This window comes from Rhinolophus hipposideros (genome assembly GCF_964194185.1).
Source record: "Rhinolophus hipposideros genome assembly, chromosome: 16".
Lineage (NCBI taxonomy): Eukaryota > Metazoa > Chordata > Mammalia > Chiroptera > Rhinolophidae > Rhinolophus > Rhinolophus hipposideros.
The window spans coordinates 888,832-906,923 of record NC_138062.1 but is presented as its reverse complement, the minus strand read 5'-3'; the positions used below and the strand labels follow the sequence as shown (position 1 = coordinate 906,923).

General features: G+C 49.7%; 1 protein-coding gene across 14 annotated transcripts in view; it reads left to right on the top strand.

Moving 5' to 3' along the window:
- CAMK2D (calcium/calmodulin dependent protein kinase II delta) overlaps positions 1-18,092 on the top strand; it is a gene marked incomplete at its 3' end in the record, with an annotated part of 206,572 nt that overhangs the window by 66,305 nt on the left and 122,175 nt on the right. For all 14 annotated transcript variants that reach the window (XM_081077257.1, XM_081077256.1, XM_081077266.1 and 11 more), the window contains exon 3: positions 9,760-9,819. In XM_081077257.1, the coding sequence (XP_080933383.1) occupies positions 9,760-9,819 (60 nt within the window). The remainder of the gene's footprint in view (positions 1-9,759; positions 9,820-18,092) is intronic.

Here is an 18,092-nt window from a genome sequence, read left to right as displayed (position 1 = left end):
AGAGACGGACAGACTCAGTGAGTCCACATTCTAGACCCGCACACGGTTGCTGGAGAAGGCAGGGCTGATGCTCAGCTGGGACTTAAAAGGCTGCAGTGAGACTTCTTGTACCCGCCCCACCAGGCCCATGGGACACCTTCCGAGGGCCCTGGCCAGCTCACACCTTGCTGCTCTCAGTCTGAGGCCTGGACCGTGTGTCCGTCTGCCGCTCTTGCCCACAGGTCAGCCTGTACAGGCTCCAGGGCCTGTGCCCGGGTGCACTTGGCTTCCTGTCCCACAGCCCACCGGCTGCCTGAGGCCCCTGGGGACCGAGTGGGAGGGGCGGCCGGCTGAGCCCTCTGTGCCCTCACCTGCACTCACACCTCTGGCGGCTGAGTGAGTGCCCACTCACTCGGTGATTGCCGGGCAGCCGGCAAACGGTTTGGAGACTTGGCTGCTCTTTTTTGTCTCAGCTCTGCCCCCGCCCCCGGACCCCTTCGGCGGTAACCCGTGAGGAAGCTCCTCTCCAGCACGGGGTTGAGGTGCGGAGGAGACCCCCCCATGTTCCCATTACCTGCCCTTGTACAGCCAGATGGGAGTGGGCTCATGGGGGCAGAAGGGAGCCTGAGCACGTGGTCCTTGTCTGTTTTCAGCCTTCGAATTTCAGCTAAAACTGAAACTCTCTCATTTTACTATCTTTTCATTTAGGTGGTGACACCAAACCTCATATTTGTGTGTGTGCGTGTGTGTAGGAAAGGAAAACATTCACTAAATGTGTGAACTGGGAGCATGTGATTAGAGAAGTAGAGGCCAGACAAGTGTCTGGGTTTTAACTTGGGGAACACAGTTCAGTAACTAGTTTCACTTCCCCAGTTTGAAGCATATTACTGTTATTTGTAGAGCCAGTGACTTCTAATTTAATTACTAGTTCATGAGTAACCAGAGTGTAATGAATTACTGCGTCTTCCAAAACATCGATCAGTGCCAGCCTGTCTACTCAACAAAGATGCTTGGTACAGACGCTGATGAGAATTAAGCACCAGGTCACGTACAGGACGCTTTTTTTCCTAAATACAAATTTTCTCAAATTTGTAGTATTCTCATAGGGTTGACAGGAATAAGTATAGTTGTTCACATTTATAACAGTTTCTCTTCTTGCCTTTATTCCTGGCAGAGCCTGTAATAAAAGCCACTTTCCCCTCCTGATTTTCAACTTGGTGCTCTTTTTACTGTGGTTGGTCTCTCCTGACTAATGCAATGTAGGAGACATAGGGCTTTTTAATGACTAATTTACTTTATTAACTTAAAGAAGAAAGTTCATATTATAAATTTTATGAAGTATTATGTTATGGAAGTATGGCTTCTTATGCTTAGAATTAAAACAGTAAGTTATCTTTTATTATTTTTGTAAGTAGAATAAATAGCGTGGGTCCAGTAGGACTTACAGTGTATGCAACTGGGGAGATTCTCTCTAAGGAGAAGAAGAGAAAAGTACAAATCAAAAATCAAACCCAAAAGTAATATATGTTTAGAATGAAAATAGTCACAAGAAATTATAAATTTACAAATCTGACAGATACTGCAAAGCACAACAAATCCAGGAAGACACAAAAAATAAGTGTTGCTCTTCATCCTCTGTGCACATTCCTGTGGGGTGGCCTGCAGGACAGTGGCCTGCAGGACACGTGCGAGTCACGGTGCCTGCCCCGGGCTGCCCAGCATTGCCTGACATGCACGTCATAACGTAACATCTGCGTCGTGCCATGCGTCACATGACGTCTACAGCACAACATGACTTGTCTCTCATAACACAGTGTCTCCCAGAAGTGACTGCGAACCAGGTGAGAAGCAGGTTTCCTTAAGTCCAGACTGACTTGAATGCTGCCCTGGGCCCCCCTCAGCTGGAGCTCACAGGTGTTGGCTCCTCCAGGACCACTCGGCATGGGGGTGCGATGGAGGGAGGAGGGCTGGAAAGAAGGAGCGCTTGCACCTGACTGCAGGAAACAGTCTGTGTGTGGAGTTTGAGGAAGCGTGTGATCGTGTAGCTAAGACCCCTCCCGGGCCCCCGCACCTGACAGGTTCTGAGGTGATACTCTGGTAGCTTCGCAGTGACGTCCGCGGAAAATCAGCCGCAGAAAAGGAGTCGCCGGATGTTCAGGTGCTTAGAAGAACCACAGCAACCCAGGTTCCTTACGTTTCCTTCCTCATGTGCTAATAATACTAAGCCACACAAGGGAAGTGTCCTGTCAGAAACCACATACATATTTTTACTTCTCACATTTTGAACAAATTGTATGTACTTAATTATTAGGAAAACATATGTAAGAACAGCAAAATATATTTACCACAATAAGAAAAATAGGGAAACAGCGAAATCCCTAAAGAAAGTGCTCTCTCGTGTTTCTATGCAGCTGCCAGGAGAAGTCACCAGCCACTGGGAAATGATGAGCGTGGGCGCCTTGTTTCCGTGCTGCCTTTTAGTCTCTACGTAGTGAGTGTGGAAGGTGACAGTGCACAGTACCCAGGTGGCTGAGCTGCCATGCCTGCTCGTGAGGGTGGCACTGGCTGCACGTCCTTCCGAAACCACAAGCAAATCACCCCCAGGCGAGCGTGCGGGACAGCCCCAGCTGTGGAGACCGGGCAGAGTGATGTATTACATGACGGACCTCGTCACCTGTGTGTAGGAGCACAGTGAGGGTAAATTTTAGTTTTCCGTATCGATTAAGTCATCGATGGACAATCAAAATAAAGATGCAGCTTCAGTTCTTACTGTGCACCAGTGAACATCCTCGTCACTTGTTTCCGGAAGGGTTTGCTTCTTATGGGAAAATCGCTTAGGCTGTGATGGTGTCTAAAGGGACTGCCGAGCAACAGTCAGCTGTGCTGTGTGAGCTGTCAGTCGACACCGGCTGCCCACCCGGGGCCGTCCTGGAATGCTGCCTCTCCTCCTGCGGGCAGGCCCTGACCGTGCCTGCTGCAGGGCTGGCCCGGGCTGCCGCTCTGGGCACCGCGCTCTGTTCTTACGCTTCCTTGTTGGCTCCTCCCGATGGAATCCTTTGGTGGCCGGTACAGAACAGGTCCCCTGCCTGGAACATGCAGTGAGTGACGCGGCAAAGTTAGCACCAGGCCCAACACACGGCAGGTAGCAGGCAGAGGCTGCGAGCCTGCGAGGGCCACCTGACGTCCCTCAGCAGCACTCCAGGAGGTGGAAGCAGGGCTTCCTGCACCCCTCCCTGTCATGTGCAGGAAGGCTCCTTGCCAGCTCTGTGCTGCGTGCAGTGCCCTACCCAGCGACGCCCCTGCCCCTTCCCCGAGGGAAGGTCAGTTCAAGTGCCCGCAGCCCCTGAGGGACTGGCTGAGAGTGCCGACCTGTGGACAGTGTCCCCACAGCCGCAGGAGGTACACAGACTCTGTCTAGTCAGGTAGCAAGCGAGTATATGAAAATCTGTTGTGTAAGTTAATGCCACCATTGTTTGCAATTTTAAAAGGTCTGTAACGTGTCATCATTGAAATTGCCCGAATGGGGGTCCTGTACAACAGAGATTTTGTTTCCCATTTGCATCATTTTGTGAAAAGCATTATTTTTATAGCAAATATCATGTCACGTCTCTGAATGAATGCCATTACGGTGACAGAAGAGTGAGGATGTTTCTCCTGGTGCCAGCAGATTTTACTCTTTCTCGCTTTACAGTCTTAGGAAGTAGGCTAAACGCTCTACCCATAACTCCCTCTGCGACAATGGGACGTGGTAAATTACCAGAACAGACTTTATTCTGATGCGTGGTGCACATGAGTAAAAGAATACAGTTGGTATATAAAATGGGTCAATTTAATTTGTTTGAAAAGTTTATACTCAAACATTTTTCTGTATTCTTGTTTATTTTGAGGTATTTGGAGTGCACCACAAAATCGAATAATTATGAGTGTTTTAGACTGTATTGATTCTGTCTCTTTCTAAACACAGAGACCAGTGGTTCTCCCACAGATTAATGCCCAGTTGCCTCGGAGCATGGTTATGTGAGTTTATGGACAGTAGTTAACTTTCGTAGTGATTACAGCACATGTGAGATGAACACTGGATGACATCGATACCCTCTTGAATGGGTTCTCAGGAATTTCTCTCTTTTAAAATTGCAGATTTTTAGTGACAACCGTGGCAGTCTTGATGGTGCTGTGACCTGAACACCTGCTTTGCTCCCGTCAGGTCCCCAGGCCTGGTGGTGGTGCTGAGGCATTTTAGGCCCTGAGATCTTTGTGGTGGTGCTGAGGCATTTTAGGCCCTGCTGTTAGAGGGATCTTTGGAGACCTCAGGGGACGTGGATACCCAGCTGGTCGTGAGTGGTGGACCAGACAGCAGGTCTCACGTCCCCTGCTCTGCACCCGCGGCCTTATGGTCCCTCGGCTGGCTTCTGTGCCAGGGCCCCACAAAACCAGGTGCTTTGACGCTGGCCTTCAAGTCTCGGGCACCAAGGGACAGTGTCATCTTTCTTCACAAATGAAACTGCAGGAAGGAGTGAAATGAAGCAGAGGTCTGGTTCATCTTCTGTGTGATGGATGGTAAAGAAAATGGGAAACAAGTTTTACACACACGCACACAGACACAAACACAAGCCGTGGTTTCTGGTCCATATAGACTTGAGGTTTGATGGACGTCACAATTCAGGATTTAACATTTGCAGGGGCTGCCCTCAGAAACAACTCTTCAGGTTTCAGTCCTAAATTAGGCTACCTGGACTTTGGCAGGTGTACCTCGTTCTGCTTCGGGGACAGGACACACAGCCCTCTGGGTGTCACAGCACTCACTGACCTGCCCAGGTGTCACAGGCAGCATGAGTAGTGGGGTGTGACCCATACCTGAAGTCAGAAGGCATTTAGGTCAAACAGTTGAAAACCAAACTTGCGGTGTGGACTAAGCATAGTTCAAGATGAAAGGATAGTGTTAATTATGAATTTTAAAAGCTTTTCCTCAATGAAGACGATAGCTTTCTGTTAGAGTACGTGTAAGATCGCACGGCATCTGTGATACAGACGCCCCATCAGAGAGCTGCTTGTGAGTGACAGTGTGGTTGGAATGCGGCCTCCTCAGGAGGACCGAGGGCCTCAGTCGGCTCACCTGGCTGCTGTCTCTCGCAGGAACGCAGGAACGCTGTTTGGAGGGTGCTCCGAAGCCAGTACCTTGTGTCACAGGGGAGCCTGCGGGCCCCATTGCCTGCTAGTTCCCTTTGGTCCCCAGCACTGACTCCTGACAGACCAGTAGTGAGGGCACACCTGCACCACTGTGTGTCCTGCTCCTGCTCACAGACACGCCTGCGACGAGACAGAAGAGGTGTGACAGACGGGTGCAGGTGCCTTCTGGCCCGTCTCCGAGAATGAATGGCTAGCCAGTTGGGCACGGTCCTGGCAGGGCGGCCAGTGTCCCTGCAGGGACTTGAGGTCCTTGGGAGCTGCAGGGGCCTGGAAGGTTGAGAAGCGAGTTGGGCGGGTGCAGGCTGAACCTGCCCTCAGAGGCAGGCAGGTCCGTGGCCTGCATCCCAAGGTGGAGCCCAGGCCCAGACAGACCAAGGAGTTCCCAGCCGGGCGCAGCTGCTCCGCTGGCCAGGTTGGAGGGACAGACAGAGCCAGGACAGCTGATGTAAACGTCCCGCCTCCTTGGGCCTGAGGGCCACGTGTGACACTGCTGTGGTGGGCTCGGGGGGGCCAGTGGGATTCAGCCCTCTTGGTGTGGTGAGCCCAGGTGCTCCTTGGGCTGTGTGTTTACACGTGTGTGTGTTTACACGTGTGTGTGTGTGTGTGTACATGTCTGGGGGGAGGGGTGCTAACCGGCCATTCATGGCTCCTCTGCCAAGCCACCTGGCATTACCTGGACTGACAAGGGGACTCCGTGTGGAGGGCGGGGACACATGGGAATACAGGGCTCAGTAGCCTCTGAGGGCTTTAGCGAACTATAGAGTGACAATTAAGGCTGACGATGACCCTGCAGTGTCACGGTTGTGTGTCATCTGTGTAAGAAAACGATGACTCTTTGGTCCCCCAGGAGGATGCATTTTACAGCTCTGGCACTGGGGTGCACGGCACTGACATGTATGTGCTGATCAAAGCTCCTCCCAGGCAGCAGGTGGTGGCTTTATGCAGCTTTGGTGACTTTCCTGCTGCCCCATGGGGGTTATTCGGGGCCAGCACTTCAGTTTCCCTCTGTGCCCAGAGAAGCTCTGCACAGATATCAGGAGTGGATCTGGCCCGGGATGAAGGGTTACTTCACAGTCCGAATTTACAGTTTTCACCTCATTTGAAGTGAAATATCTTAGTAAGTTTTAAAAAGTGTCCTAAAGCTGGGAAGAAATCAGCTCATTTTCTCAGAATTCTCAGACACGGTTTTAAAATCTGACGTGTGTGTAGTGGGCCATGCTGTTCCCTGATGATTGGTTCTGTGACAAACTGAAGGGACGTTTTCCTGCAGGCATTGTTTCTGTGGCGGTCTGCAGCCCCGTCGGCTCAGCAGCGTGGGTCTTACCGGCCCTGACACAGAGCAGCAGTGTGGACTTGAGCAGCAGGGAGTGTAAGAGGCCCCGGCAGCCCGGGCCCTGGGTGGGTGTGAGGTGGTGAGTGGCGCTGGCGCCTAGCGGCTGAGGCCGCGCTCAGGGCGAAAGCACCTCTTCAAGAGCAGGACGGTCCATGCTGTGGGTCTGGCCTTTCCGCTCCATCTGCCTCCCACCACTGTGGCCATGCCCGCTGGGAACGTGACGCGGGTCCTACGAGAATCAAAGGTAAAGGAACTGTGACAGGAATTCACCTCGCCGGCAGGATAAACATGGAAACGTGCTGGGGGGATAGGCCCTCGGTGTCGCGCCCTCGCTGCTCCACCTGCCCTGCCTGCAAGCGGAGGTGCACACCAGAGATGGCCGCCCACGGCTGCTGCACGCGGCTTTCAGGGAAACTGGTTCTGTCGGGATGTGAGGACGCCCGTCCCGGTCGGCGAGTGCGAGCCCTCGGGGTTCATAGACGTCACTGTTGAGGCTGAGGGGAAAGTCCGTGAGGCTGCGTACCAGAGAGGAGGGTCCTGGGGCAGCGTGCCTGCAGCTCCAATGTCCTCTCATGGGCATCACCTCCCGTGAGAGTGGGCCAGCCGGGGACTGGCTTCTCGCCAGTGGAAGGTGGCTGATGTGACGAGCTGTCCCTTCTGTGATTAACCGAGGTGTGGCAGTGGCTGGCCTCTCGCCATGTGACTCTGTTGAAGCTGGTTGCTGAGCTGAGGGCAGCCTCCAGCCACAGCCAGGTGGGAACTAAGCTCTGCAACTCAGTGACTCGCCACAACCACACGGGCTGGGGGCAGTTCGGACTGCGGCTGACGCCCCAACCTGAACCCCGGCTGAAGCCCACACTGCAGCCTGAGACCCGACAGCAAAGGGCGCCGTGGCATGTGCCCAGGTCTGACCCTCAGACACACGCTAAGTGTGTATTGTAAGCATCTACATTTGTGACGATTTGTTCTGTAACAATAGAAAACTAACGTGTCGGCATGTTAGCCGGGGCTGCGCTAACAGAGCCCCGGGCTAGGTCTTCGCCCGTCAGCCCCAGGGATTGGTGTCCTCACATCCCGGACATAGAGGCCCCAGGTCCAGCGGTCAGCAGGGCAGCTCCCGCCCGAGGCCTCTCTCCTGGGCGTGAGGACGGCCGTCTGCTCCCCGTGTCCTACATGGTCGCCCCTCTGTGCATGTCTGTGTCCTCATCTCCTCTTCTTATAAGGACCCTGTCCTGTTAGATCAGGGCCCACCCTGCTCACTTCATTCTGCCCTGATCACCTCTGTAAACACCCCGTCCCCAAACAGTCACATTTTGAGGTGCTAGGGGTCAGGTCTTCAACATAGGAATTTTAGGGGGTCACAGTTCAGCCTGTAAGTATAGGCTGTATAAAATTCTGTAATTATGTCCATACCCAAAACTGTCAACCACTGTTACCAGTACAGTTCTTTTGTGAGCTTGTTTAACGTAATTACACATGTCAGACTATGATGTATATTGATCTATATGGATGATTATCATATCTATGTCATGGTTTTGCGTATGTATTTGTGTGTCCCTTTCTCTAGAACAAGATTATAAACCCTATAAGCACATTTTTCATGTTTTACATATGACACTTTACAGGTTTCAAGATGGTTTTAGGTACATTTTCAAAATCTGGTTTTTGTGTTTACTTGTACATTTCTAAATAAGGCTAGTCTAGAAGAAGCTTGTCTTCAGAATGAGGACCTGTTAAGGAGTTAGGGAGGTTGAAGAACTTGCATTTATTTGAAGTATGTGTAGTTTTAGATACTACACAAGGCCAGAGAATGTCTCTCGTCACACTTGTAACCCAGAGATAATGGTGCTCACATCCTTTCCAGTGCTGGGCTGGTTCATCCAACACTGTTTCTTCCTAAGCTATGAATAGGACTATGGATGTTCAAAATACTTTCCTAAATTACTTACCTTCATATGGTTTGGAAAAAATTATTTCCGGGATAAGTATACATTGATATATTCATGTATATTTATGTACATGTGTATCAATTACATACATATACACATGAGGTGGAGAGAACATAAATGGTTAAACGTGGGGGAAGTGTTAACAAGAGCTATATCTAGATAAACTGTATACATTTTTTAATATTCTTACTCTTCAAGTTTTCTGTTTAAATTATTTACAAATAAAATATGTAAAGACAGTCACTTATGTTAATATGTGTAATGGGTTGATTATTGTTTTTAAATGAATTAAATATCTATTTAAAATTGTCTCAGTCTTGTTTCTCCTGGAGTGAATATTAATAGATCTAATCCATGTGAAAAAAGCTCTTGTGATTCTCAAGAGCAATAAGGGTCTGAGACCACAGGTTGAGGACGTTGGTGTGGAGTGTGCGTGGGTTGCTGGGTGGGCACCCCGCCTCTCTTGGGGCAGCTCTGTGACCTGCGTTACTGATTACTGATTGGCGGACGCCACTTCCTAGCTATATAGGCTAAGACAAGACAAGCTGTCTGTGCAGCACTTTGCGTGTTTGTAAACCTGGGTGATCAGAGGGCCGTCCCAAGGCCTAACGCAGATCTGTGGGTCTTACCTGGTGACCACTCTGCCGCGCCACGGTCCTTCCTTTCTCCCCCATTTGTTCTGGGCTCTGGCTGGTGGTCTGGGTTACCTGAGTGTGCGTGTGGACCCGCCACGCAGCCAGAGAAGATCATCAAATGCAAGTTTGCAGTGACTGGGCCTGGGAGGGAAGCAGAGGGGGCAGGGAGTGAGCCCCGGGGTCTTTGGAAGTCCTGGCTGGGGAAGAGCATGACACACCTGGGAAGCAGACAGGTCAGTGGCTGAGAGAAACCGACAGGACGCAGAGCCCTGCCACAGCCCTGAAAAATGTGGCTTCAGAGCCACATGGGGACAAGGCTCTGAAGCCTCTGGGCTCTGGTCCCACTGGAGTCCCAGGCTCCAGACACGTGTCTTTTGCTCGAATGTGCGTCTCCACTGGGTTTTGTAAGTGTCTGTACTAACACGCACTTCGGGGGAAGGTTTTGTGTAGTTTTGTGCCATTTTCACTGCTTTTGCATCAAGCCAATGGAAATACAAGGGAAATTAGATGTTAAAAACTGTAATGTCCACATAATTCCAAATTCAGGTCATCGGTTTTTAAACAGAAATCAAAGGACAAGTAAATGTGCAGCCTGTCACTTGGGTACACTGCTCATTTTAATCTTTTTGCCAAAGTTGTGATTTATTCTTCTTATTTATTTTATTTTTTTTAACAGATCATCAGAAGCTGGAAAGGGAAGCTAGAATCTGCCGTCTCCTGAAGCACCCCAATATTGGTAAGGAAATGTTTTCAATGTATTGGACATTGATCTAAAGCTTTATGTTACGTGTTTTTACCACAATTAAATGTTTATTTAATCGTCTAGTGTTTGCAACTATTAATAAGTAGGTTCCTAACTTTTAGCCTTGCTTATATGGTATTTGATTCTTGAAAGTTTTTTAAGTTTTTCCTTTACCAGGGACCTGGTACCAGGGAGCTTTTCCTTTACCCAGTTCTATATACACTAACATTTAAAAAATATATGGTATTATTGGGTAAGTAGTGCCCTTATGTGTCTTAGTGATTGTTCAGCTAATGACTCTGGACAGACAGAACTGACGCCATATTTCAGTCGCTAAATTACTCTTTACCTCCCCCATAAAGTTTACCTTATAATCACGGGTTCTGTTCCAGAAACTAGTAAAATTGTTTTAGAATCTTATTCCTCATGAATTATAAAATAGCACAATAATACTCAGAATAAACACTTGATGAATGTAAGAAAAATTAGAAGAAAGGAACACAAGAAAGAAACTGTAGGAACACCTATAGATACATACTCTAGATCCTATGACAATAGTTTTCCTTCTTTGGGAAAAACTTACTGTCCCCACTTTGTCAGTTCTATTTCCCACCGAAGTACACGTGACGCAGACATGACCGGATGTTCAGTGGCATTCGGAACGCGCCTCCCTGGTAAGACCTGCGGGTCTTTTGTTGTTCACACGTGGGAGCGCTCGCTTTCTGTCCCTACCTACAAGTTCTCAGGGACCTGGGTTTCGTGGGCGCTTCTGGTTCTTAAGGGAATTTGCAGCATTAAACTAGCAGCTGACGAAGGGAACCTGGTTGGAGTGAGAACGGAATGACCTCGGTGTAAATCTACCCCTTTACGCGTATTTTACCCTGATGGGGTCTGTGGTGTTTCCTTTTAGCTTTGTCATTGTGCCATAACAAAGTACCACAGACTGGGTGGCTTCAAAAGAAAACTGTATTTTCTCACAGTTCTGGAAGCAGGAACTCTGAAGTGAGGAGGGGCACTGGTTTCTGGGGAGGCCTGCGGCCGGCCATCTTTGTGTTCCCACATGTGTGATGTCCATGTTGTCATTTCTTCTTCTCGTGAGGGCTCAGCCCTTAGCTTGGCTCCGCCCTAATTACCTCCTTTAACTGAGTTACGCTTTTAAAGACCTGTATCTGAATGTAGTCAAATTCTGAAGTGCTGGGGTCAGGACTCCAGCACAGATCTGGGGGGACACGAGTCCCCCCAGAGAGAAATGGCACGACACAACTCCCTATGGTTCACGTAGGCTTAAGATAAAATGAGTGGATTTGTGGTTCCTGTGAAGGAGAGTTGTTATTTGTTTGTTTTTAATCAGGGTTCTTCTATGAAAGTCCAACTTTGCAGAAAATGAAGCTACTTACCTCCATTTCTTCTAGGAGACCCAAACCCAATGTGTAAAGACACCCAGACAAAAGCAAGAATAAGTCAGTTTGGGGAATGTAATCAATAATGTTGTAAAGATTTTGTGGGGTATCCGATGGACACGTGTCCCATTTGGGAGACCACCTCAGGGAAGATGTAGATGCCTGATCAATGCACTGAAGCTGAACAATAATGAATGCCAACTATAATTTTATATATATATATATATATATATATATATATATATATATATATATATGTATATATATATGTATGTATATACTTACAAGAAGCTGAGTAGAGCATTAGCAATAGAGACAGTGGAAATGTAATGGCCATGTACGATGTCAGAGGGATAGTGGATGGGGGAGAGGGGTTGTCACTGTGTGAGGGATATAAATGATAAATGTCTAACTAGTACATTGTTTGTACACCTGAAACTAATAAAAAATAAAAATAAAAATAAAAGCAGTTCTTCTGGGCCCCCTGTGCAGAACAGCCTGACCAGACAAGGAGAGGGTGTGTGCTGGGAGCCGTCCCCAAGCTGTGGGACTCAGAGCAGCATCAGCATGCGCTGCCACGACAACAGGTTTCCAGGGTCCTGGTCCTCGGCTGCCTCACGGCAGGCAGGGCTCTTCTCTCCCAAATCTCAGGAGAACTACAAAAGCACCTGTGACACTACCAGGTGCCTGAGCTGGCTTCCCCATGAGAGAGTTCTCCATTCGTACCACAGGATATATTTCACGGACACGTTCAACCTCAGACACCATGTCGAAATCTACAGTGGCATCTCCACTCAGGTCACTCAGCCCCTCAGCAAAGTGACGTCCTAGGACAGTGAGCACACAGCTGACCAGGAGCAGTCCTATCACCATGGAGATGGGTTGTTGGGGTGGACGGCCCAGAAGGTGTAGGATGTCCGATTGTGGTTATTACTGAGCAGGAAAAGAAGGCAGGATGAGGGAACTGGGAATGACGGGGTGTCGTGTTAGGTAGTCGGGCAGAGTGATTCGCTGAGAATAAAATTTGAGTCAAGTGCTAAAGGACGGGGCAGCCAGTCATTGCACGCTGTGGGGACTGTCCCGACCTGCGGGACACTACACGAGGGACCCCGAAGCACCTAGAAGGGAGGAAAATGGGAGACACAAAGACCGGAGACAAGACAGGAGTTCTGATCAAGTCTCTCTTTATTGCAGCTCAATCAGGGGTTATATACATTCTTCTGCTGGGTGGAGGGGCATTAACATAAGAAGGGTTGCCCCAGGCTAGCATCTTAAGCCATCCAGACACCCCCTACAGAAATGTGGGTGTTATCTAAAGGCCCAAGTAACTTCCTCTATCTCATGCTTCTCAGTTATGTGATGGTGCCTTATAGGCACCCGCCCCCTACAGGTCCCCCTTTTCTGTTTTATAAAAAGAAAAAAGAGCTCTAAGCCCCCAGGGAACTGCGCCTGTCTTAGGTTGGGACAGTCCATCTCTGTGAAACCTGGGACAGTGACAGGTTTTTGATTTTTTATGTTACTTAGAGAGCTGTCCTCTTACCCGTCATTGGCTATCCAGTTCATCTCACAGGGGAGGAGTCCTGTTTTATGACTCCTGTCATTGGAGATAGGGATCTCCTCGCTCTTGCATCTCCAGTCGGGTGTAATGGACCTGTATGGGCTTGGCCTGCAAGGCCTCTATTTGTTGTCTGAGAAAGCGCATGAGTTTATTGAGGAGGATGGGTCCCAGTGATAGTAGGATAAAGCACCCATGGGGCCAAGCAGGGGTAGTAAGTAGGGAAAAAGTCCATTGAATCCAGAGAGGGTTGGAAAGGAGGTCTCTTCTTTTTTCAAGGTCTTCTTGTCATTTTTGACTCTGTCACGAACAATTCCAGATTTGTTAGCATAAAAACAACATTTTTCTCTGAGGGCCAGGCAGATGCCCCTTTTCTGCAGTAAGTAAATCTAATCCCGTCCTGTTTTGGAGGACAACTTCTGCCAGGGAATCAACCTGATCTTAAAGATCTTGGATAGTTTCTGAGAGTACCTGGACATCTGATATAAGTTGCCCAGATAATTTATGGTATTGTACTAGGGAATGTCCTATCCCTGCGGACCCGGTGGCAAGTGCGGTGGTGATGTTAGGACCCGCTAATAAGGGAATAAAATGGACTGCACGTTTAGTGCATCCTGCAATATGTTCGAAAGTCGGGATAGGGACTGGCTCATCTCCTGGAATGATGGATACATCTGGGAGGAGGGAGCCTGTTCGAAAGTCGGGATAGGGACTGGCTCATCTCCTGGAATGATGGATACATCTGGGAGGAGGGAGCCTAGGGCACAAACTCCTGTCCAGTTTTGTGGTAAATAGGTGTAGGCATAATTATTTTCACAGATATATATTGATCCATTGGGTGCACGCATAGGAGAATACATTAATGAAGGAGGAGCAATTTGTAAAGGAGAGGCTTCTAAAAATAACCTCTGTAGTATATTGTTAAAGCCAAGGGGTTGGACTAAAAAAAAGGGAGAGCTATGTTGCATGAATTAGCAGTCATTTTTGTGCCTGTTGTGAAAGATGGCTTCTCAGGGAGCAGGGCTGTCCCTGGAATGGGGGTTAACATCTATTTGTTTTATAAGTCTCTCGGGAAGCCACCGGGCAGCTTGGGTTTTATTATCGAAAATGCAGACTGATCCTCGTCCCCAAATGAGGACAGGATCTGGGCCTGACCATAGATTTGTTATGGGGTCTCGCCACAAAACGGAGGCAAAATTATCAGCTGTGGATGGATGCCAGAGGCGGTCAGCGGCAGTTTTTGAGTTTTTGTCAAGTTGCAGGAAGTTTAGAATAAAAAGCGCATGAGCAACAACATTTTTTGGGGAATTTTTTGAGTAGCAGCAGAGGAGAGTTGTGAATCTAACTGTTGAAGTTGTTTAAGGAGAGTTAGATGTTGTTTTTTGAGTTGAACGGTTTTTTCTAATTGTTGGACTTGGTGGGAGAGGAGAGTTTGATCAGGATCGTGGAGAGGAGCTGAAGGCATTTGGGGATTATAGGGAGGGGGCAATTGATTAGAGGCCAGAGACTGCCAGTCAGGATTAGAGGCAGCTTCCTCTAAATCAGCCTCGTCCTCAGAGCTTAACTGATCGTCCTCAGGTGGGCTCGAATTTACATTAAAATCAGGACAATTAGGTGAGGACTCCTCTAGTCCTGAGATAAACTTGTCATGAACACTAACCTCTTGTCCCATTATGAGAAGGAATAAAGACTCTCCTCACGTAGGCAGTCGGTTGGTACAATCCGCCAACACGGACCCAAACGAGACGGCTCGGATGGTAACGACCCGCAGACGAATGTCTTTTGGGACTCACCCGGCCGGAGCGACGGGGGTGTTGGGATGAGAGGAGAAAAAGCCCTTACGTGAGCAATCGGTTGGTATAATCCGCCAACACGGACCCCGAGAGGCGACGCGGCTGGTAACGACCCTCAGGCGAAAGCCAGTCGGGACTCAACCGGTCGGGAAATCCTCTGGGTGGACGATTGGAGCTCAAAGTAAGCAGGCAAAATCTCGCTCAGACGGTCCCAAACACCTAGAAAACTGTCTCGTTGGTGAACGACTAAAACCCAAAGTGAGCTGAGAGCAGATAAAAAAGGAGACTGGGACAACAGGTTAGGGGAAAGGGGAACCCTAGTCTAAGTGTCTGAGGGGAAGCCTGTAGACTATACATAAGTCTAGAACACAAATATATGTCCCATTTTTTGAAGGAGTCGTCCGCTTACCTGTACAGATCTCCCACAAGTTGGGTAGTCTTATGGTGATCAAAGAAGAAATATGCTGCAGCTCCTTAGACCGGACGAACTCAGACGTCTCGTCTTCTAGGAGACTTCAGGCCCCACGTTGGGCGCCAGTTGTCCCGACCCGCGGGACACTACACGAGGGACCCCGAAGCACCTAGAAGGGAGGAAAATGGGAGACACAAAGACCGGAGACAAGACAGGAGTTCTGATCAAGTCTCTCTTTATTGCAGCTCAATCAGGGGTTATATACATTCTTCTGCTGGGTGGAGGGGCATTAACATAAGAAGGGTTGCCCCAGGCTAGCATCTTAAGCCATCCAGACACCCCCTACAGAAATGTGGGTGTTATCTAAAGGCCCAAGTAACTTCCTCTATCTCATGCTTCTCAGTTATGTGATGGTGCCTTATAGGCACCCGCCCCCTACAGGGGACAAGCGTGCAGGCAGAGGCACATGCATGTGAAAAGGCCCTGGGGCAGACCCTGCCCCGTGGATCCCCAAGCTCTTCTCTGCCTAGGGAAATGAGGACGAGCTACTGCGTGTGTCCTCACTGGTGGCTCTCCAGGTCCTGTCATGGGCAGCGCTGTACTACTCATGTGGGCAGAAGTGGTACCCACCACCAACTGTCAGCAAGCAGTGAGCGGCAGCCAACAGGAGGTGCCCGGACATCTGAGCACCTCCGAGCGCACGTCCTGCGCGTGTCACGCCCACTGCTGCTCAGATTACACAGCACAGCTGCGTTTGCTCTTGGGTGCGCGAAACGGACAGTTTGGAAGGCCTGGTCTCTTCTTCCCCTTCCTCCGTTTTATTATTGGCTCCGTTTTCTTAAAATCTGTCAGGCTTTAGAAGGAAATCCTATATAGGGCATGATTCCCTGTGAAAAGTCGCTGCGTTTTTATTGTGTTGCCTTGTCTTGGCACAGAGCCTACAGCAAGGGAAAGCTTTCTCCCGGACACACACACTTGGAACCAGCTAGGAGCGGTGACTCTGAACCGCTTTCATCCTCCAGTGTTGTTTTAGAGTTTTATTTTCTAAGTAACACACACACTTAATGGAAAATGTGGGGAACACAGTCATGTATAAAGAAGAAACCAGAGGGAACAACTTTTAATGTTTGTTGTATTTATTTCTGCCTTTTTATAATAAACCTTATGTACATGCTAACTTTCAGCTTTCTCTGGTGGCCATTTTCATAACCCTTTAGACCAGGGGTGTCCAAACTGCGGCCCGCGGGCCAACTGCAGCCCACAATCCATTGTTAATTGGCCTGCAGCAAATTCCAAAAATATATTTAGTTTACCTAAATAAACCAGGTGAGGCAATACGTACTTCACCTCGAGTGAGTGGCCCGGCTGTTTGTGTATTTTACCGCATATGGCCCTTGGTAAAAAACGTTGAAAAAGTTTGGACACCCCTGCTTTAGATAAACCATGAAGATGGGATTTTTTTTAATTGTCTCACTCAACAAAATTTACAGTGTGGCCATTGCCAGTCCACGTTGTAGGCTTGGCAGTGGGATGAAGCAGCCGTCAAGGGAAACAAGGCCCCCCAAAGCCTGTGGGGAGGGGCCACCAACAAACCAGCCATCGCAGTGACGTCATAGGGGTGGTCCTGTGGAGAGACTATAAACAGGGCAGAGAAGCAGTCAGACACAAGTTAAAGCCATGGCTCTAATTCTGTGTGACTGACGGCGGGAGGCAGAGCTGAGTCAGTGCCCAGGAGGCAAGGACAGTGGGGACGGCCAGGGAGCAGATGGAGGGCTCAGTGGGTGGCAAACACGACGAGGAGACTCCGAGAGTGGGGGCTTCTTGGTGAGCTGGCCTGAGAAGACCTTGTTCAAGGCCGACCGTGGACGCAGACAGCGGGTGATGAGGCCTGACCGTGCAGGGAGGGGCGCGGCTTAGCAGCTTCTTCGCTGGGACTCCTCAGGCAGGTTGAGGACCAGGCCCCAGAGGACAGCCTCGTGGAAAGGAGGGCTCCCTGTCTGCAGTTCGGTTAAGGACAGAGTCCTCATCACACTTCGGAGTGTTTTGTCTGCGGAGCTCACAAATGAGAGGAAGGAACCATCACCACAACACTCAGAGAGAGGAGCTTCCCTTGTTGGGGGTATTGGGGGGCTAGCATGCGAGGGAGGTGCCTGACGGGCCTGGGAAGGGCAGGTGGGTGCCTGTCCAGCAGAGAGCTTGGGCTTCGCAGGTGCCGATGGGAGGGTCGGGACGAGAGGCCCGCCGTCTTCTGGTTTGCTGGCAGCCGTGCTTTACACAGGCTGTGGTCACATGTGTGCTCCATTGGTTCACGGGAATCCAGAGTTTGTCCCCCCGGTCCCCTGGTCCCCGGGTGAGAATTTCAGCCTCTGCGGGCTGGCTGTCGGCCCCACGTGGTCCCCACAGGCCATGAAAAGGCCGCACGTGTGCTCCGCAGTCATGAGGGTGCTTGACCCACCCTGGGGCTCACAGCTAACTCTAAGCCGACATTCAGTGTTAGAGCAGCCGGGAGACAGCACCTCACATTGTGCACACTTCTCTTATTTGCTCTCTTTTTCATCGTTATGTTCCTCTTTTGTTTTAAGAAAATGGCCTTATCTCCTTTTGAAATTTGGTGAACCAGTTTGTGTTCTATGTCAACATATCTACTAAGCAAGGGAAGATACCCTTACGGTAGTGAAATAAAATATTGAGGTAATAGCCAATTGTTTGCAAAATTGTTCTGTATTCCCATTGATTTGTGTTTGATCTCTATGAGCACTGCTTATTGAGACATTTGTTGAAACCCAGTAACTCACGTGACCCACGTAACTCGGGAGAAGCCAGGAGCACAGGCAGGACACACACGTCCCCCAGCCCCTGCGTCTGAAAGGAAGTGGCCCTGGCAGGGGGGAGGGAGCCGGCCTGACGTCCACGTCCCTCGTGGGGACACCCGCTGGCCCCAGCCCCGCATGTCTCTGCCACTGACCTCGGTGAGTGGTTCTGCCCTGTCTGACCACGTGTGGGGACCACTTAGGCCCTGGGAGTGTGTGTGGGAGACGTTTCCGTGTGGGGTCGTGAGCACAGGTGCACTGGCTGTCTGAGCCTGCAGAGAGCACGGGAGTTGTCTT